General features: G+C 44.3%; 2 protein-coding genes across 3 annotated transcripts; one reads left to right on the forward strand and one right to left on the reverse strand.

The window, feature by feature from the left end:
• The first annotated feature begins 94 nt into the window (after positions 1-94).
• Positions 95-8,483, forward strand: NUDT15 (nudix hydrolase 15). 2 transcript variants are annotated; one of them, XM_063317808.1, is made up of 4 exons: positions 95-187; positions 3,688-3,977; positions 5,185-5,381; positions 6,515-8,483. In XM_063317808.1, the coding sequence occupies exons 2-4, from the start codon at positions 3,835-3,837 to the stop codon at positions 6,649-6,651; spliced, it is 477 nt and encodes a 158-aa protein (XP_063173878.1). In that variant the 5' UTR covers positions 95-187; positions 3,688-3,834; the 3' UTR covers positions 6,652-8,483. The 2 variants fall into 2 exon arrangements, with proteins under 2 accessions (XP_063173878.1, XP_063173879.1); XM_063317809.1 differs by lacking the exon at positions 95-187 and having other exon boundaries at positions 3,491-3,977.
• Positions 8,484-8,886: 403 nt separating this feature from the next.
• On the reverse strand, positions 8,887-21,296 carry MED4 (mediator complex subunit 4). The gene is made up of 7 exons (XM_063317807.1): positions 21,190-21,296; positions 20,064-20,130; positions 19,569-19,739; positions 18,662-18,719; positions 17,571-17,657; positions 12,455-12,586; positions 8,887-9,820 (listed from the first exon to the last, which is right to left on the reverse strand). The coding sequence occupies exons 1-7, from the start codon at positions 21,270-21,272 to the stop codon at positions 9,648-9,650; spliced, it is 771 nt and encodes a 256-aa protein (XP_063173877.1). The 5' UTR covers positions 21,273-21,296; the 3' UTR covers positions 8,887-9,647.
• Positions 21,297-21,523: the final 227 nt, after the last annotated feature.

Genomic DNA, 21,523 nt, shown 5'->3' on the forward strand with positions numbered 1-21,523 from the left:
GAGGGAGCCAGCCAACTCAGCGTCGACGGCCGGATCGAGCAGCCAGCCCTTCGCCGCAGGGCAGGCGGAAACGAGCCTCGACGGGCCAGAAGTCGGAGCTTCTGCGCAAGAGGCGAAGGATTCGGCAGACTGCGAGCCTTCTGCGGAAGCTTGCCCGAGGCACAAAAACTTGACCGCAACTACTTCGGTTTTCCTTCACTCAAGTGTACCTGACATGCTAACTGAGAGCACGGGGCTAGATTGTTGTCTGTATTGGGTGAATTCAGCCGGTGAGAACCCGCTGGCTCATGTCTCCAATTGCTTATAAAGCTCACTTAGTTCCGGCCACTCTCTCTTGGCCCAGCCAGCTCTGTGCAGTCTTGAGCAGCTAGAGGAAATAAGGCACATAAATGCAGCCATGCGTTATATAACAAATAATAAAATGTCTCCATTCACCTGAGATCTCTCATTTTACTCACATAGCCATACACAGGCACATACCCCGCTCCAGGATTATAGTACAGACGTTTACTTCTGCTAAAGTAGGCTGTGGCTCATGGCAGTTTGTGCTGTTACAGAAGTGCTGGTCTTGGGCTCAATAACAGCCTGAGCCCTAAATTAAAGACTCCATCCAGTTGAGCTCAACTGGTGAAGACACAGACATATAGGTTTCTTTTTTGGGGGTGGGCAACAGAGCAGAAATGTTTTGCCATACCACCTTGTTTTTTTCCCTTGGCAAGTCTAGCTTACCCTTCCATAATTCCCTGGTGGCCTCCATCCACCTGCCTGACCCTATTTAGTTTTTCAAGATCAGCTAAGAGCACTTCGTTCGGGCTGAGTGGTTTATGCAAGTCCATCCTAAATTATCAGCTTGTGGCTTAGTGCACTGTCAGACCCAGTAAATTGAGAAAACCATGATTAAGGTAATATACGCCCCAACCACAGATGCTGAAGAAGCTGAAGTAGAGCAGTTCTATGAGAATCTGCAGCACCTACTGGACAACACGCCTAAAAGAGATGTTATTTTCATCACGGGAGACTGGAATGCTAAGGTGGGCAGTCAAATGACACCTGGAATTACAGGTAAGCATGGCCTGGGAGAACAAAACGAAGCAGGACATAGGCTGATAGAATTTTGCCAAGACAACTCACTCTGCATAACAAACACTCTCTTCCAACAACCTAAGAAATGGCTTTATACGTGGACTTCACCAGATGGACAACACCGAAATCAGATTGACTACATCCTTTGCAGCCAAAGGTGGCGGACATCTATACAGTCGGTAAAAACAAGACCTGGAGCTGACTGTAGTTCCGATCACGAACTTCTTCTTGCACAATTTAGGATCAGACTAAAGAGATTAAGGAAGACCCACAGATCAGCCAGATATAAGCTCACTAATATTCCTAAGGAATATGCAGTGGAGGCGCAGAATCGATTTAAGGGACTGGACTTAGTAGATAGGGTCCCGGAAGAACTATGGACAGAAGTTCACAACATTGTTCAGGAGGCGGCAACAAAATACATCCCAAAGAAAGAGAAAACCAAGAAGGCAAAATGGCTGTCTGCTGAGACACTAGAAGTAGCCCAAGAAAGAAGGAAAGCAAAAGGCAACAGTGATAGGGGGAGATATGCCCAATTAAATGCAAAATTCCAGAGGTTAGCCAGAAGAGATAAGGAATTATTTTTAAACAAGCAATGCACGGAAGTGGAAGAAGACAATAGAATAGGAAGGACAAGAGACCTCTTTCAGAAAATTAGAAACATTGGAGGTAAATTCCAGGCAAAAATGGGTATGATCAAAAACAAAGATGGCAAGGACCTAACAGAAGAAGAAGAGATCAAGAAAAGGTTGCAAGAATATACGGAAGACCTGTATAGGAAGGATAACAATATCGGGGATAGCTTTGACGGTGTGGTCAGCGAGCTAGAGCCAGACATCCTGAAGAATGAGGTTGAATGGGCCTTAAGAAGCATTGCTAGTAACAAGGCAGCAGGAGATGACGGCATCCCAGCTGAACTGTTCAAAATCTTGCAAGATGATGCTGTCAAGGTAATGCATGCTATATGCCAGCAAATTTGGAAAACACAAGAATGGCCATCAGATTGGAAAAAATCAACTTATATCCCCATACCAAAAAAGGGAAACACTAAAGAATGTTCAAACTATCGAACAGTGGCACTCATTTCACATGCCAGTAAGGTAATGCTCAAGATCCTGCAAGGTAGACTTCAGCAATTCATGGAGCGAGAATTGCCAGATGCACAAGCTGGGTTTAGAAAAGGCAGAGGAACTAGGGACCAAATTGCCAATATCCGCTGGATAATGGAAAAAGCCAGGGAGTTTCAGAAAAACATCTATTTCTGTTTTATTGACTATTCTAAAGCCTTTGACTGTGTGGACCATAACAAATTGTGGCAAGTTCTTAGTGGTATGGGGACACCAAGTCATCTTGTATGCCTTCTGAAGAATCTGTATAACGATCAAGTAGCAACGGTAAGAACAGACCACGGAACAATGGACTGGTTTAAGATTGGGAAAGGAGTACGGCAGGGCTGTATACTCTCACCCTACCTATTCAACTTGTACGCAGAACATATTATGCGACAGGCTGGGCTTGAGGAATCCAAGGCTGGAGTTAAAATCGCTGGAAGAAACATTAACAATCTCAGATATGTAGATGATGCCACTTTGATGGCTGAAAGCGAAGAGGAACTAAGGAGCCTTATGATGAAGGTGAAAGAAGAAAGTGCAAAAGCTGGCTTGCAGCTAAACCTCAAAAAAACCAAGATTATGGCAACCAGCTTGATCGATAACTGGCAAATAGAGGGAGAAAATGTAGAAGCCGTGAAAGACTTTGTATTTCTAGGTGCGAAGATTACTGCAGATGCTGACTGCAGTCAGGAAATCAGAAGACGCTTAATCCTTGGGAGAAGAGCAATGACAAATCTCAATAAAATAGTTAAGAGCAGAGACATCACACTGACAACAAAGGTCTGCATAGTTAAAGCAATGGTGTTCCCCGTAGTAACATATGGCTGCGAGAGCTGGACCATAAGAAAGGCTGAGAGAAGGAAGATCGATGCTTTGGAACTGTGGTGTTGGAGGAAAATTCTGAGAGTGCCTTGGACTGCAAGAAGATCAAACCAGTCCATCCTCCAGGAAATAAAGCCAGACTGCTCACTTGAGGGAATGATATTAAAGGCCAAACTAAAATACTTTGGCCACATAATGAGAAGACAGGACACCCTGGAGAAGATGTTGATGCTAGGGAGAGTGGAGGGCAAAAGGAAGAGGGGCCGACCAAGGGCAAGGTGGATGGATGATATTCTAGAGGTGACGGACTCGTCCCTGGGGGAGCTGGGGGTGTTGATGACCGATAGGAAGCTCTGGCGTGGGCTGGTCCATGAAGTCACGAAGAGTCGGAAGCGACTAAACGAATAAACAACAACAACAAGGTAATATGGGGTGCATCCCGCAGTCAGAGCCAGCCTCTTTGTTTTAAAGTGAAGCTGGGAGTTTTTACCTTTATTGGTATTATTTTATGCTTGTTTACCCTGAACTGAACCCACCCACCCTTGTTTGAGCAGTCGATTTTTACAGGCGGCTTTCCCTTCATTCCCAGTGGAGATTTTAAGATGGCTTCTCTCCTTTTAAAAGGTTTTTTTAATTGAGATAATAATCATTCTTGAACCTCTACTACCAGATTTGCAGTTGCCACCGGCAGCGGTGCATTGAGGGGCCTGCCAAGAGCAGCCTCTCCCATTTCCGCCCCGAAGCGGCGCGTATTGGCTGCGCGACCGGCTGGCCGAGGGAGACGAGTTAATCCGAGCGCAGCCCTGCGTGACCCGGCATGGAGAAGCCGCAGCGCCCGGGGGTCGGAGTCGGAGTCGTGATTACGAGCCTTAGGCATCCCGGCTGCGTCCTATTAGGCCAGAGAAGAAGTGTCGTCGGGAGGGGCTCCTTCCAGCTTCCCGGAGGGCACTTAGAGTTTGGGTGAGCTGGAGGCGTGTCTTGTGAAAGTGCGGCCCTATCCGTGTGCACGTGGACCTGGCGGAGGGGCTTTTCCGGGTTCTACTGTAGGATGAAATCGGTGTTTTTTAAGCTTGGTAACTTTAGGACGTGTGGACTCCAACTTCCGGAATTCTCCAGCCAGCATTGTGGGAATGGAAGTACACGCATCTGAAAGCTACCCAGTCTGAAAACCACCGGATTAAATAAATTGTAATAGATGGGATGTTTTCTGAAAGAACGCTCGATATTCATTTTTAAAAGCAGTAGGCCTCACTGAGCTGGAGGAAGGAGAAAAAGGGAGATAGCAAGCAAGAGGTCAGTTGTTCTTGATATCACTAACAGTTTTACCTACGCTGTTATCATTTTTTAAAGCTTTTACTGATGGTAAAGCTACCAGATTTGGGTTGTAAAACACTGCATGATCGCGGGGTGGTAACAAAGAGATATAGTAAACTAATAATTGCTCTCATCTAGTGGCCATCTATATTTTTGTAGCCCAAAACTGGTAGTGCTAGTTAATAGCTAAGCTAAAATGGGAAATTTTGCTACTGGTCTTCCTTGCAGCACAGAATTGAGGGGAAGGGAAGGAAATGCTTTGATCCTAACAATGAGAAGCTTTGCTTGACTTTCCAGTGGCTTTCCAAATTTGTTGGTCTTTCTTGCATTTAGCATTTTTCTCCCTATTTTCCTTTTTCAGCCTTTGCCAAAAATACAAAAGGGAGATTTATTTGTTGATTATATGCTTCCCAGAGAAAACCTCTTAAGGAGTGGTATAAAAGTAAATGGTATAAAAATAAACAATCTGAAGCTACTGAAACATCAAAGATTTTCGATATTAATTTTAAAAAGCCATAGGCCTCATTGAGCTGAAGGAAGGAGAAAAAGGGAGTTAGCCCTCAACATACAAAAGGGCATCACAACAGTAAACAGATGTCATTAATTATGCTGGATCACAGAAAATGAATTAATGAAAATAAATTCCTATCGATCCTTTACAGACAGACAGACACCCATCTGAGAATAAGGCTAAACAAAGTTTATCTTGGATAAAAATATCCAGGCACTGTGTTCAGAGTAGATGACTGCTAGTTGTCACATAAACTGGGTTCGCGGGATGTTTCAAATTGATAGGACGCACTCTTGCTTTCAGAGTAGTTCTTATTTCCTTCCTTTTTTCCTCTTTGTCCAGTGAGAGTTTGGTAGAATGTGCAAAGAGGGAAACCTTGGAAGAAGCCGCTTTGCATCTAACAAATGTGCAGTTTGCTTCAGTTGTAAATGCTGCTAGCCTGAAGGACAATTACCATTATGTCACCATCTTAATGAAAGGAGAGGTTGATGTGAACCATGAATCTGAACCAAAGAATCTGGAACCTGACAAAAATGAAAGTAAGATTTTTTTAAAACTACAGTAAATACTGCTTAGTTAGAAAAATCTCTGTATCCATATTGTCTGTATAGCTATAATGTAAGAATAAATTTCTGCTCCTTCTGTTTGAACATTTTTCCTTGTGAGAAGGTGCAAATCAGGTCCATTATTTGTTTATACTGTGTCTAGGCAAGGCTTGAGCTGCAAGCTTATCTGATTAACTTGTAGTAAGCTGAATTGATTTCCAGGGTTGAGGGTGTTGTAAATGTGCCCCAGTATTAGTTTGAGTTGTCCACTTAATGTCCACCTTTAAACTTCCTGTAACAGAGTTTTGTGTGTCAAGCAGTATGCCTCCAAAATAATTTGCCAGGTTGCAATTCAGATATTGTACTAAAATGTAATAATAGAACAAGAATGCTTGAATCTAAGACAGTTTGTCACCATATGCTGCTTGTGAGGACCCAAAGAACATCTTGTATGAGAAACAAAATGCTGGATTAAGATCATCCTTGACTTGACCCTTCAGTGCAGGGATAGGTTTCTGCTTGTGTGTGTTATTGAAGCAACTGTAGGTAATTAACCAGCCAGTTTCAAACAGTTTGAGATTTATTTTTATTTATCAAATTTTTATCACCACCCATCTCCCCCAAGGAGGGAATCTTGGTGGTACATTGATCTGAGATCAAGGTACACAATGGATTACTTTCCCCTGTGTAGATTTGGGTGATCACTAGGGATCAGGCCTTACCTGTGCCACCACCTGCATGCAGTAGGTCTTCTCCACCTTTTGAGAGGTGCCTAGGGTTTAGATGTATGAAAGTCACAAGTATTTTTTCTTTGTTTTTAATGTTTTAATTCTTATGTTATGCTTTTAATTTTCTTTTTTAATTGAACATTATATACACCACTTTCAACTGTCATGGCCACATGGAGCATTCTAAAAATGATGAAATACTGGTCTTTTGTGTTCTGGGTTAAAAAAGCAGTATTACGTCTTTGTATCACAACACTGCATGTACTTTAGGAGTTCTCCACTTTCCAGTGATTTTCTAGCACTAGATAAACTCCCAATCCCAGGTCTGGTGCTACTTCATCCTGGCAATCATTGGTAGATTAACTTCTTATGCTGAAATATTTCTCTCTTTTTTTGTAGGTTGGGAATGGGTAAAATGGGATGAGTTTCCACCAGTTGCTAAGCTCTTCTGGCCTCTACGCTGCTTAAGAGAGCAAAATTACAATCCTTTCAAAGAAGAATTAAATCACCTCATGGGGTACACCGGAAACCTATGAAACGAGTTAAATTTTCTGGATTTAAGACATACAGTATGCCAATAGGTCCCTGTGAAAAGTGACCTTTGCTATCAGTGCCAGTTGTGCATTTGCTCTAAATGTCTGGAACGAACTTCTGTTATTGGACGATTGGCACTAATCGTATTCCCTCCAAAAGCTGTACTTTGGCATTCAGCTTCACAGATTATTTTTCTTCCTCTATCATAGCAAATAAGATTTTAATACAAAAGGTGTACACTAGTATACAGCTGTTAATATGCATGCTTAATGGTAGTTTAAAGTTTTACATTTTTGGTCAAAGTAGCTGCAATAACACATCATATACTGTATATTTTACGTTACTTGATAAGCACCCTTTGCTCTGTAGGAAAAAAGGTAATTGTATATAAAATCATTGATATGATTGATACGATCCAGTCTAATCACAAAGGTCCATGTTTTGAAGTGTCTTCCCATTCTAAACTGCTTTGCTGTCTGACTTGGGAGAAGTACCATTGGAAAGAAGAGAAATTATTACCAGTTTGGGAAATTCTCTTTTGTCATCGTGAAGAACTTCTCAAAACTCTTTCCAGTAGTGGGAAAAACCACAATATGTTTTTATGCAACTATATAGCCTACACTGTCTTCAATGTTTTCCACTCTATGGTTATTTTTGCACAGTATGCTGAACCAAAACCTACTCAGCCACATTAGTGACTTAGTGTACTGTGTGAATCCTGCCTCTATGGTTCAGTTAACTGAGTAAACCATGTTGAACTATGAAAACCCATGTCATATGAACCAACACATGACATAAACTGACACATGACCACTGTAATTTTTTCAGACAGATTCTTTTTAAACAAAATTAGGGATACAGTAATTAGAATGAAGTAAATTAAAAGTAAATTAGAGAAGTAAATTAGCAGAGGACTGAGATCCAAGAGGAAAGTTCTGTTATTTCTTTACTTAAAACTGACATGAGCAGCATTCTAGTAAGGCAAAGTAAAGGCCAAAGACTGAAAAAGACTGGAAACCCCCCTTGTAACCTGGGACAATCAGGAATATGTACTCCAGTATAACAAGTGAAATCCCAACCCAAACAGGCAGGCTGAGTTCACACATTACGCTAAAATAATGTTTTAATTTTGGCCTAATGTGGAGATCCAGCCAATTCCAATTTAATAAACTAAGATTTAAGAAAAACATAGGTTTTCAGGATGCTTGAATCCATTCCTATTACTGTTCTCAGGTTTTCTTAAAATTTACCTCTTCCTTCAGCTCACAGGAAAGGTCAAGTCACCAGTGTTCCCACTGAAAAGCCAGCCCTTTCTCTATCACGCTCGCTTGCTCTCTACTTCTACCACTGACGTTTCCCCTTGCCCTTCTTGGCTTCAAAACAGGATCATCTGCCACTTCTCTCTCCCTTTCCCCTTGACCTCTTTGCCTTCCCCTTCACCATCTCACAATTCCTTGTCTCTGACCTCTAAAACTGAGAACCAAAACCACCACCTGCACACGCTCTGGTTGCCAGACTTGGGGCATCTTTGATGGATGTAGCTTGCTGTTAAAAATATAGATACTCCTTGATTAACGACCACAATTGGAACCAGCAACTCCATCATTAAGCAAGACATCACATGACAGACTTACGACTTCAGTTCCCCAGTGGTCATCAAGTGACCACAACTTGCAATTTTACTGCTGGCTTCTCCATTGACTGCTTGTCAGAAGCCAGCTGTGAAGCGTGCAAATAGCGATCGCATGACCACAGGACACTGCAGTGGTCATTAGTGCAAGGACTGGTCATAAAGTTACTTTTCCAGCACCATCATAACTTTGAACAGTCACTAAACAGGACAGTTGTTAAGCAAGGACTACCTGTACTGTTCAGGCAAACAAAAACATTATGGAACCCTTAATTCTGGGAAAATGCTTGGTGTGGCTGAAGTGCCATTTTGCAGTTGCAATTTTTCCTTGTGGTTATAGAGCGCACAGATTTCTAATGACTTGTGCTGCCCCAGGGTCAAGGCACTTTTCAACAATCCCTTCCCTACTATGGGAAGTGAATGATATCATTTAAAAAAATCAGTATTTTAATAAAGGTCTGGTGAGACACAATAACCATTTGTAAAGCAAATCCTTTCTTGAACTAATAGCTTTATCCTGCATGATATAGCTCAGTATCTACAAATTAAGTAATTTTAATTAAAACTATGTTATTTGTGAAGGGCCTATTAACAATAAATTACAAAATTAGTTTTAAGTTTTTATTTGATATAAACATACACAATCTGGTTGTGAGTGAATCCTACTAATAAATTCATGCAAAACCAGTTTTTTACACCCTCGTATTCCTGTGTATTGGACTACAACTCCCATCACAAAAAGCCTAGGAAGTGGTAGTGCTGGTGCAATATTACAAGCGAATGCACATGGAAAGTACCAGGCTGGGGAAGTCTCATCTAAATACCTAATCCTTTCCGATATGCAATCAGAAAGACTATTAGATCTGGAGATCCACTAGCAGACATTTGCTCATGGAATGCTTCTGTTGATGGGGTAGAAGGATGGAATTTTCTCCCACATCTCCTCCTATGCCGCTTGAAGATCCATCTGAAAGACTGGAAGACCCACCATAAAAATGTATCAAGGAATCGGTAACAATTCCCTCCTTGCTGTTTATAGAAGTGTTACTCTGCACTCAAGCAACAGCTACCTTTTGCAACTTCTCAAGAGATACTTACCTTGTGCAAAAACATATTTTTATGAGCAAACACATACCAAAATGTGTCAGAAGACAACGTATTTCCAGCGTCTACCTCCAGCATTATTCCAACAATTATCTGAAACTCTGGGATAACCTCATATTCATCAAATACAAGAGAAAGGTTCTCATGAATGTGAAAAGTTTCCTGCTTGGTACTGCAGCCTCCACCTGGGCTGCAGAATGTGTATAGTGGTGGTGTACAGTCTGCTTTCGTTGGCACAGTAATCAACTGATTCAGACGCAGTCCCTAATCCGAGTCACTACTGCTACTTGAAGAATCTGTTGACATAACCTCCACATCATCCTCATTCTCCTTATTATGTCCAGGAGGTTCTAACATAAAGTCATTGCTATGATTAGGAGGAAGCATGTTCATTGACATGTCACCTGATTGCCAGGGATACTGAGGTGCAAGTACATCTGTAGAAAAAAGAAAACAAATATGCAATTACTCCATGCTGTAGTTGCTTTTTTATAATAATAAATTAAAATGACACAGAACCTTCTGACCTTACAGCCAGAAATTTGCAGTATAAAATTGCACAGCATTTCTACAGAAATCAAAGTAAGCCAGCCATGCATTTGTAACTCCCACTGATTTCAGAAAAGAAGAGCATACTATTTTTCCCATTAAACTCTCTGATGCTTATGATTTTTAAGTTAGTATAAAAAGATGCTCCTGGACTCCTGATTTTTAGCTACAATGAGAAGTACTCGGTTCAGCCAGATGGAATGGAAATCCATAAAACTTACCCAAGAAACTTGAGGCATCCAATGAAGTCAGCTGTCCTTTTCAGTCCTTTTCAGAACACTATCTTCTCACCTTGTGCTGTCAGTGGCGCTGAGAAGATAGCGTTCTGAAGAGAGCCATGTGGAAGAAACAATCAAGAAGCTGGGTCCAAAAAGGACTCAAAAAAGGCAGCCATGCATTTTTGCTTCACCCACGGTGGCTGAGTGAAAAAGGCAAAGGTAGGTGCGGGGAACTGGGAAAGGAGGCAGCTGGGTGAAGGAATGCAGGCTGGGGAGGGTGGAGCTTGCTATTGGCAGCCTCACACCTGCGCGGGTGGGACAGGACGCCTCACGCCATACGGGTGGGCTTCCCACCCCCAAGGCAAGTTTCAGGGCTTCCAAAAGTGCAGAGATGGGGGGGGGAGATAGGCGGGGGGGAGTTGAAGGCAGTGTTCGGGGCTGGAAGGAACTAAGCCCAGAATGGCTTGGATTGGGGTGGGGTGGGTGCTCAGCCTAACGAAAGGTAAAATTCACTTAATGATGGCAAGGGAATTGCTAGGATTGCCATCACTGAGCAATGTCATCTCACTTTACAACCGCATGGCTTAGCGATGGAAATTCTGGGCTCAATTACCATCGTTAAGTGAAGACTACCTGTAAAGTAACTGGAGAAACACCCTCCCCCCAAATAAAATCAAATGAAGTTCTCCAGGCACAGAAACTGGATTTCCCAGAGTAAAACAAACCAATTCTTCCCATGATAAATGCAGCTGATATTCCACATATACAAGGAAGTATAAACCACTGGCCACAGTTAATGATTTCAAAGAAAGAGTAGATTGCTGGTAGTAGAAGAAAGATCAAAGGGGCTGAAGAAACTGAAAGACTATAATTTAATTTGTACATCTTAGAGCTAAATTGCTGGGTGTCAGATAATTGAGAACGGGGTGGGACATCTGTGATATTAGAGAATACGGCTCCCAGCATTTTTCAAAAAGCAATTTCCTCTTCTCTCTTCAGGCATTTCTTATGAAGCACAAATTGAACAATAAAACGTTCAGCTCCACTTCCTTAAGAACACCAAGCCACCTCAACTTTGCAATGGTCAATGTCTATTCTTTTTGCATCCACCTACAGAGCATTATGTTTCTATCAGGCAGCTCGTAAAGCTTCCCAACAAGCACAACAACAGCCAGAACTGGTTTCCCTGCAACATCTGTGCTATCCTCTACCACCTTGAGCCAAGACAATGCCATCTAAGAGCATACAGAATGACAAGGTATAGGCAATGGTGAAATGGTATTGTGATGCTAGACGATGTAAATGCTTTAAGGGCATACTAGTGACTCCGCAACGGCACAGTGGCATTTGCAAGCAATGTGCTGCCAACCTGGGCTTGAGAAGAACCTAACTAAACTTGCAGCCGGCTTTACACAACACAGCAAATAAAGAACAGGTATTTATTTTAACTGGTCAATAAGCTAATTTGCTTTTTTATCTTTCACTTACAGCAACCCTAGAAGTCTCTGGCTTATCATGTCCTCCACTTCCCTCTATTATTTTCCAAACTGCCTACCCACCTTTTATCTAAAAGCTTATTCAATTATTATTTATTTTTGTTATTTTTTCCCAGTTCATTTCTCAGGCTGTTACCTAAACCTGACAGGATCTTGTCTTCTTTAGAAATCCATCTGCTTAACTCTTCCTGCCATTAATCAAACTTTACTTTTTCCATTTAAATAATAACAGGATCAAATTCATCCCTCAAAAGACTCCTTTCCTCTAAAATTAGCAGTACATACAGGTATTGAGATGCTGATATTCTAAAACATCTGAAGGCATCAAGGTTGTCTACTCCTGATCTTGTCCCCCTCCACTGCATTTCATAGTGACACTTGTCTTTCCCTTACAGGCCAACTTTGATTTAAAAGTTAGAAATAACTCATCTCCTCCTGCTAAAATACTAAATCTAAGCATTTTGTTTTTAACCACCAATCCTTTTAGTAAAGCATCTACAAATACTATACATACATTTCACTACACTGATCAGTAAATGCTTTTAATAGTTTCAGTTTAATCTCTTGGAATATATTTCAATATATTTTAATTTATTCTAAATTAAATTAAATTCTTGAATAAAACAATTTATTTCAATGGAAATAATTCTTATTCTCCTAATTTAATTAACTTCTGAGATTTAGAACTTCTGTCCATACCTACAGTTCAACATTGCAGATCCTGTACATGTGCATGCATTTCATACACATACAGTGTGCATATGAACACACATGACAGCAGGCTTCATTTCTCTTAATTTTCTATTACCTGGCAATCTTCCGGCTGCAAGTGCATCCCCTGGTAAATGTCCATTAACTCCATTTGCTGAAGGATTGTTCATCTGACCCAAAAGACCACTCCTCATCTCCAAATCAGTTGGATACGGCCTTCGAGGATCCCCTTAAAATATAATAATTTTGTTTGCAATTCTGAATAAACAAATATAAAGCAAACATATAATGGTTTTTCTCCTGGCATGGTCATTTTTACTATTGCTTTCATTTATTTTCATTACTTGTTTTAACCTCCCAAAGTCATTGGTGAGTGGCTGGCTTTAGAAATAGAATGAATGAACAAATAAGTAAATAATTCCTTTTACCTATCCTACTCTTCATAAAAATATCTTAGATAAATTAACAGCTGTTCACTTGGTAGCACAAAGCATGCTTGTACAGTCAGAAGTTTAGAGTCAAAGGAAAAAAGATGCAGCACTCGCTGATGCTGCCGCTCCTTCCCTCTTGGAGCTGCAGAATTTCAGGGGCTTTCGGCTTTTGGCTCTTTTGATCCATTTGGCCAACCCCCTGCCTTGCTGCTGATGAGGCTGAGGTGGACAAGAATCGCCTGGGCTTAATTTAAATAGCCTGGGCTTGGATTCGTCGGTCTTCCCAGCCTGGACTTCGATGCCTGGACTGGCGGTGAGCGGGGGGCTGCGGTGGGCGGCAGGAGGTCCCAGCAGGCCTCGGCAGGCGTCAGGAGGTCCTGGGGGACTCTGCGGCCTGGTGCGGCGAGCTGAACGGGCCGGAGCTGGGCGACACGATGGCCTCGATGGGGAGGTGTGGCCTGAGCGTCTCCGCGGTTCCGGACGAGCCTCGGCGGCTCGGGCTCATGACGACTGCGGCTTGCTGCAAGCCTGGTGTCTTTCTGGCCCCTGGGCCTCAGCAGTGAGGCTGGCCTGGCAGCGGTTGGCGGAGTGGTGAGCCGGCAGAACGATGAGCCCTGGATGGGACGACCGGGCCAGGCCTTGGTGGTCGTGGCGACTCTGCAGCGTGTGGTGAGGAGCGGTGGGCCTGGGGCTTCCTTGGGCCCTGGTCCTGGGCAGCGAGGCTGGGCCCCGGCACTGGCTGGTGGAGTGGCGGACTGGCAGAGCGACAAGACCCAGATGGGACAGCCAGGCCTGGGTGGAACAACGGTCTCCAGGATAGTGGATTCCGCACCAGAGCCTCCTGGTGGAAGACTTTGGGGGGAGGGTAGGCTGTGGGTGCGAGTCATCCCCTAACCTTCCCAGAGACGGCAGGCAGTTAAGAGGGTCCCTCCTGTGTGGGTGTGGTTCTCCCCTCCGAAGGTGAGAGATTCAGGGGGGGCAGAGTTGTGTGTTTGTGCATGAGACTGTGAGAGTGTCTACCCCCTGTGTGAGAGACGGGGGGGGGAACAGGAATGGGTGGGTGCTCCCCTACCGACCAGTGAGAGAGGCTGAGGGGGGCACAGGGTAGGTGTGCGGAGCTCTGGCTAGACTCCCACAGCACCGAGAGCATGAGCTGGTGCACTGCGGGGCTGGTCATTGCCTGGCTGTTGATTGATTCGGGAGAATGGGTGAATGGGGGAGGAGACCCTTATTTCCACCCAGGGTTTCTGGAGGTCTGGGAGTGGAGGCAACCGGGCCTGGAAATTCTGGGTGCTATAGAGTGGGGTATATCATCAAGGTGGTGACGGGTCGGGGATGTTATGACAGGAACCGGAGGGTGGGCCTTCTTCGGGGAAGACACCCCCGGTGTTTGTTACCGGTGGCGTGTTCCGGCCCTCCGATTTCAGACCGGGCCCTGGACAGCAGATCCTTGAGGGCCCTGGTCTCCAGCTGCTGCTGCTTAACGCCAGGTCAGTTAACAACAAAGGCCCCCTCATATGCGATTTGATCGCAGAGGAGGGGGCAGACCTGGCGTGTATCACTGAAATCTGGCTGGGCTCAGAAGGGGGGGTAGCCCTCTTGGAAATGTGCCCAGCTGTGTTTCGGGTGTGGCATCAGCCGAGATACCAGGGTAGGGGAGGAGGGGTGGCTGTTGTCATCCGAGAGTCTCTTGTGGCCTTCAGGGGCCCTGCCCCACAAGTTGCCAGCTGTGAGACCCTGTTCTTCAAGTTGGGTTCCCGAGAACAGCTGGGAGTATTGCTACTGTACCAGCCCCCCTGCTGCGTAGCAACCTCCCTGCCTGAGCTGCTGGAGGCCGTCTCGGGTTTGGCGGTGGAGCTCCCCGAACTTATGGTTCTAGGGGACTTCAATCTGCCTTCCCTGGGGCGTGCCTCGGAGGCAGCTCGGGAGTTCATGGCTACCATGGCAGCCATGGGCCTGTCCCAGACCATTCGGGACCCGACTCGAGACAGTGGTCTCACTCCGGACTTGGTCTTCTTGTCAGAGCAGTGGCAACGTGATCTGAGGGGAGAGCTGCATCTATCCCCATTGTCATGGTCAGATCACGTCCTGGTGGCCCTGAGATTCTCTTATGCTGCTCCCCTCCGCAGGGAGGCAGGACCCATTTGATTGGTCCGCCCCCGGCGACTGATGGACCCAGTGAGGTTTCAAAGGGAGCTGGGGGAGGTGCCCAGGGATCTGCTGCACGGTCCAGCGGAGGCCCTGGCTGCTGCCTGGAAGGAAGTGGCCGGGGCCTTGGACAGGATCGCGCCTGTGCGGCCTCTCTTGCCTCATCCAACCTGACACTCCCCGTGGTTCACGGAGGAGCTGAGAGTTTTGAAGAGGCTTACGAGACGCCTAGAGCACCGCTGGAGGAAGACAAAGACCGAATCCGACCGAACACAAGCTAGGGCCGCTATTAAGGCCTACCTTGTGGCGGTAAGAGCGGCGAAACGGCAGTATTTCTCCGCTCTTATTGCATCCGCAGATTGCCGTCCGACAGCCCTGTTTAAGATCACACGTACCCTTTTGGGGAAGGTGGGCCCAGTGACCCACCTACAGGGCCGTGCGGAAGAGTTTTCTGAGCATCTGCAGGATAAAATCACTCGGATCCGGTCTAAGTTGGACTCCATGCGTGAAGCAGGGTCTGTGGAGATACCGAGGGAACTTTTTAGCCTTGTTATCTGGAAGCAGTTTGATCCGGTTCGACCCAAGGAAGTGGACAGGATCCTCTGGATTGTGAATGCCACCACCTGTTATTTAGATCCATGCCCCTCCTGGCTGGTGAAGGCAGCTCGGGAGGTGATGTGTGGTTGGGTCCAAGCGATGGTAAATACATCCTTGAGGGTGGGGGTGTTCCTGGTCGCCTTTAAGGAGGCACTGGTGCGCCCCCTCCTCAAGAAGCCATCGCTGGACCCAACTGTGCTGGACAATTTTCGTCCAGTCTCCCACCTCCCCTTTTTCGGGACGGTGGTTGAGAAGGTGGTGGCGTTACAACTCCAGAGGGTCCTGGAGGAAACGGATTATCTGGACCCCTTTCAGTCAGGTTTCAGGCCAGGATATGGGACAAAAACTGCATTGGTCACACTTATGGATGATCTCTGGCAGGAGCGAGATGGAGGCAGTGCATCCATCCTTGCTCTCCTTGACCTCTCAGTGGCTTTCGATATCATCGACCATGGTATCCTTTTGGGACGGCTCAGGGAGTTGGGGGTGGGCGGTGTAGTCTGCGCTGGTTCACCTCCTTCCTCCAAGGCCAGTCCCAGTCAGTGGTGATAGGAGAGGAGAGGTCCGACACTCAACCCCTCCATTGTGGGGTGCTGCAGGGTTCTCTCCTCTCTCCTCTCTTGTTTAACATCTACATGAAACCACTGGGTGAGATCATCCGTCACCACGGGTTGAGGTATCATCAGTATGCTGATGATACCCAATTATACATCTCTATCCCAGGTGAGGCAAGTGATGCAGTGACTGCCCTTTCTCGGTGCCTGGGGGCTGTGGGGGTCTGGATGGGGAACAACAGGCTTCAACTGAACCCTCGTAAGACGGAGTGGCTGTGGGTTGATGGGGCTTCATCTTCCGGGAAACTGTCATCTTTAGTTCTGGATGGGGTGGCACTGCCCCAGACAGACTCAGTGCGTAATCTGGGGATTCTCCTGGACTCACGACTCCTGCTCGAAGAGCAGGTGGCAGTCGTGGCCAGGAGGGCCTTTGCGCAACTTCGGGTTGTGCGCCAGTTACGCCCGTTCCTGGATCGTGAAGCCCTCCGAACAGTCACTCACGCCCTGGTTATTTCCCATATAGACTACTGCAATGCGCTCTACATGGGGCTACCCCTGAAGAGTATCCGGAAGCTTCAGCTGGTCCAAAATGCAGCCGCGCGGGCTATTTTTGGTGCACCTAGGTGGGCACATATAACACCGTTGCTGTGTGAGCTGCACTGGGTGCCAGTTTGCTTCCAGGTCCAATTCAAGGTGTTGGTTATTACCTTTAAAGCCCTACATGGCACGGCCAGGTTACCTGAGGGACCGTCTCATCCCCATTACATCTGCCCGCCCCACCCAATCATCCAGAGAGGGCATGTTACGGATCCCGTCCATAAGAGAATTTCATCTGGCGGGGTCCAGGAAGCAGGCCTTCTCTGTGGTGGCCCCCGCTCTCTGGAATATCTTGCCCTCAGAGGTGAAGCAGGCCCCTTCTCTCCTGACCTTCCGGAAGGCCCTGAAGACCTGGTTTTGCTGTCTCATCTGGGGCGGGAAAGGGAATAACCATTCTTGGGGATGGCACACACCCTAGAGTCCCTCCCACCAGCCTGGATTTTACATTTCTCTTGGATTTTATTTATTTATTGGGTTTTATTATAATTGTTTTATGTGATTTTAATGTTTATGTTTTATGGGGAATTTTATTGTAAACCACCCAGAGTCCCTCTTCTGGGGGAGATGGGTGGTGGCTAAACATGAGAAATAATTAATTAATTAATTAATTAATTCCTTGAAGCGGCTGCACCTTTTCTCACACTGCCCTCTGCAGCTATAGCTTGATTCTAGAAGGCATATTCAAGGAACTGCAGACACATGCTACATTCACACCCATGTGTGCTCCAAAGCATCTTCTCCCCTTAAAAATCCAAAGCACTGCACAATCCTCTTATGTAAGAAGTTAGTATACATACAAGTATATTCGCAGTTACCAGAGAACACTTAAATACCTACATTTAAATACCTACTTAAATAAGACGATATACAGATATTTATTATTTACCTGGCACCCAAGTCAGAGGCGCACAAACAGCATTGCTGGCACTAATTCTATGAGCATATTTAATTATTTCTTCAGAAGAAATAGCTCCTATAAGAAATGTAGATTAAAAAAATACAGTGAATGCATGCATCCATCCATTCTGCAACATAAAATTCACTACCAGAAGTAGTCCTTTCAAGTAAAAAATGTAGATGCAGTATCATTATAAAATGATCACTTGTCTTTATTTTCCTGAGCCTTTTTTTTGCAGTTCTACATGCATTTTTAATCTCTTTTCTACAATGGATGTTTATTTCTTATAGAGTACAACATTTTCATATGGTATGGTGGTTCTCATGTGAGAAGCTCCTTGAAATTTCAAAATGAAAGTAATTCCTGTGTCCTCAGATTAAATTCTTGTACAAAAATGATGTAGTAAAAGCCAAACATTCAGAATATTGCTTCCTGCTGAGTCATTCACTTATATGATATTACAGACAGTGACACAGACATTCCAGTGTCGTGGTAGTTTTACTGTGTTTCAGTTCTGCTCTATAATTCTGCATAGTTGAATTACAATTCCCAGTTGCTCCAAAGTAAAGAATACTGACAGTTGCAATTTTCCAGTCTCTGGAGGGCCACCATTTCCCCTTCTTGTAATTATACCTAGCATCCTGTGGATGAAGCACCAAAACCTGTCCTTACAGAGCTGGAGAAACTAAACCAGCAATTTGTGTGTTGTTCAGTTGCTCCTTTTACTTTAACCTCATTCCTTTCCTAAATAGATGCTCTGGCAGGAAGCTGTTCTTGGACCATTGCTCCAAGATCTTACAGAAGATTGCAAGATTTTATTAATATTTTTTTGGTCACAGCTGTAACATGTTGCAAATGACTGAAAATGCCCTAGACTGAACAACAGTAAATTATGAGTAATGCTATTGATTTGTGTTGTTTTTAAATGTACCATAAACTTTTTAAAAATTATAGTCATTGATGAAAATAAATTATGACAGAAACACAAATGTTTATAGACACAATGAGACACAATGATCAGTGCTTGGTTGTGGAAACAGACTAGACTTCCTAAAATATAATAAAAACGTAACACTCACCCTTTCTTGCCTTTTCTATTGATTTCAGTTTTTCCTTTGCTTGATAAACAGCCGTAGCCTATATGTAAAATAGCATTTATTGTTATACTGATTTATAATTAAAAACTCATTAGTCTTTCATAAGTCCTCTTTAAAGAAGTTAAAATTAGGTTAGTATAGGAAATACATAAGTTATCCTTGTCAAGGGAAAAATTTAAGAACAGTGGCTTAGTTATTTAATAGGATCCCAAGAACGCACCTGCACTTCTTTAGGGCTATATTTCTAACCACTGTGCTAACAAAGAAAATCTTGACCTGGCTTAAAATTGTGCTAAACTATGGTTTAACCATGGGCTGTTAAATAAACGAGAACTGGCTGGGTTCATACAAAATGCTAAAGGAAACCTGCATTGACTGATTATATACAGCATGCTAGGCCAAAATATGGTCATGGTTGAAAGTATTGTACAGATTCAACCTCTTGGTTAATTAGTTTCATGTGCTGTTTGAAACCAGGTAACAATTTGATAAACCAGAGGTTGCTGTGTCAGCTCAGATAGGCATTATATCTTCTTTAGTGACATGCTTTAGGGTTCATCTAAAATACCCACATGGTTACTGGCTAGCACATCCAAATACCAGGAATTATTCAGCTAGGAGCTGGACTACCAGGGAAAAAAAACCCTGCAGACTAGCATAGAGAAAGGAAACAGACTTAGGAAAATTAATCCTAAAGCAAAAAAGAAACTACAGATTTCAAGAGAGTAAAGACAGCTTTGATTTGCAGTCACATAGTAACCAGGGCAAGAGTTGAGGAGATTAGAAATGAACTAGCATAATTTACTAGATATATTTACCTCCTTTCTATATGACTGATTTAATAGGCACAAACATCAAAAGACATCAAGCATTTCACCTACAGACTCACCAGAATATGCTCTGCTTCTTTCAGTTGTTTTTGAAGCTGCTGAATATCATTGTCTCTCTTCTCTACCACTTTTTCCAACACCTGCATTTCATGGTGGATTTTCCCTTGATCAAGAGCTAGTTTCATTAACTCCTGGAACTCTTTATCCCGCTGAATCAACAATTCCAGGATCTGTCCAACAATAAACAATTATATATTACAGGAAAATGTAACTGTTATCAATTTCAGGATTTCCAACAAAATTTAATCTTGTGGTTCTGTATCTTTTTGTTGCCACTTAGTAGCTGTCCAGATTTAAGCAGCCCAAATCAGATAGCCTTAGTTATAAAATCCCTGGCCCTAAATAAAACAAGTATAAAAGTGTTCATGTAACAACATTCCAGTAAAAGTAGAGAAACAGACAAACTAATTTACCTTTCAGGCTGGTCAACATTACATAACTATTTAACAAAATGGAGATTTGCTACAGTTTTATAAGATTTTTAAACTCTTTACCTGGCTCTCTTCCCCAGGCTGTGCTAGCTTCTGGTTTCTTGAAATTGCCAAAACTTCAATCAGTTCTCTAAAGCAAAGGTCCCATAAAAAGTGTGGGAGGGAAGAGGAGACAGATTTAGTGTATTTTACACCCATCCGAAGCAAATAAATTAAGACTTTTTCCTTCCATCTTAAACTTCATTCCCCCATTGTTTTAGCTGATCAGGGTAAACCCAGTTAGATCTGATGTTTGAGGGAAATAATGATATTAATGCAGATAATAAAAAATTAAAATGACAATTTAGGTGACAGTATTATATGTATGACTTTAGCAAGATAACAGATGGGATGGGGATTCTATTTTTAAAATATATAATCTGTGAAATTGGGCCAGGAAGGGCATGGTGTCTAAAGCGGACATCCTGTCTGTGGTGGCTCTAGTTGGGCCACTGTAGGTTTTTTCCTTAACTGAAAAAAAAACAGTAATTTCTTTTTTTCCCCAATCATCAATAGTTAATGACCATGGCTTGTCAGGTGAAGTACAACAGCTGCTCAGAGATGTACCAACATACATCTACATTCAACCGCAAGAAGTGATTTTTGCACTCCACAGAGTTCAACATTGACATTTTCAAAAAATGTTTGAAAGAACAATAAATTTTTCTCATAAAATAAGATAGATTCAAAAAGACCGCGCGGTCTTTCCTGTCTCCATCACGAGCAGACTTCCTTCAGCTGGTGCCCCCCAAATCTGCTCCCGAAAGTTTCCCAGCCGCCCACAACTGCTTTACAGGGAAACAGAAATCTCCACTTTATGGTTCAGTTTGTCACGTAAACCTAGAAATTTATCATTTGAAATTGAGTACTTATCCGTCCGATAACACTATAACACTACGTGCACGTCGAGACGCCCCGAGTCCCACTTTAACCCACCCCGTTTCAGCCTAGCAGTTGTGCGAATCCAGACCCACGTGGCTAGTTACGCGGTCGGTGTGATAATGGTAATAATGATGACAATATTACGAGCCCCGAACATTGGCTGGTTAGGCTATTCCAGGGCAAGCGCGTCGCCCGAGCAAAGCCCCGTAGCCAAGTGCGAAGGGCAGCCCTCGGGAGGGCCCGCGGCGCGACGGCGACGAGTGCCCACCTGGCCAGCAGCTCCAGATCGTCCAAGGCGGCCAGCAGCCTCTCCCTGGTGCTGCTCTGCTCCCCGACCGCACCAGCCGCCATCTCGCCGCCTTTGCTGGCCGGAAGGGGAAGTCGCGGGAGAGAGCGGAGCATGCTCCTGCAGCGGAATAGCAGCCGCAGGAGGGAGAGCGGCCCCTGGCGGCCCCTCGTGGCGTCGGCGTCGGTCCCCGCAGTGAAAGTGAAATTGACAGCCCTTTTAGCCGCAGTCCTCCAGGGTATCGCATTACGTTCAATAAGGCTTCTTCTTCCCTGCAACGGCTCCTTCTAGGAAAAGGAACCCCGTTTATTGGGGC

This window comes from Candoia aspera, chromosome 1, assembly GCF_035149785.1.
Source record: "Candoia aspera isolate rCanAsp1 chromosome 1, rCanAsp1.hap2, whole genome shotgun sequence".
Lineage (NCBI taxonomy): Eukaryota > Metazoa > Chordata > Lepidosauria > Squamata > Boidae > Candoia > Candoia aspera.

Coding starts and splice junctions, on each gene's coding strand:
- NUDT15 (XM_063317808.1), top strand. CDS start 3,835: ATGGAGAAGCCGCAGCGCCCGGGGGTCGGAGTCGGAGTCGTGATTACG. Junction 3,978..5,184: donor GGAGGGCACTTAGAGTTTGG/GTGAGCTGGAGG, acceptor CTCTTTGTCCAG/TGAGAGTTTGGTAGAATGTG. Junction 5,382..6,514: donor GGAACCTGACAAAAATGAAA/GTAAGATTTTTT, acceptor CTTTTTTTGTAG/GTTGGGAATGGGTAAAATGG.
- MED4 (XM_063317807.1), bottom strand. CDS start 21,272: ATGGCGGCTGGTGCGGTCGGGGAGCAGAGCAGCACCAGGGAGAGGCTG. Junction 20,131..21,189: donor GATCTGGAGCTGCTGGCCAG/GTGGGCACTCGT, acceptor CCTTTGCTTTAG/AGAACTGATTGAAGTTTTGG. Junction 19,740..20,063: donor AGCCTGGGGAAGAGAGCCAG/GTAAAGAGTTTA, acceptor ATTGTTGGACAG/ATCCTGGAATTGTTGATTCA.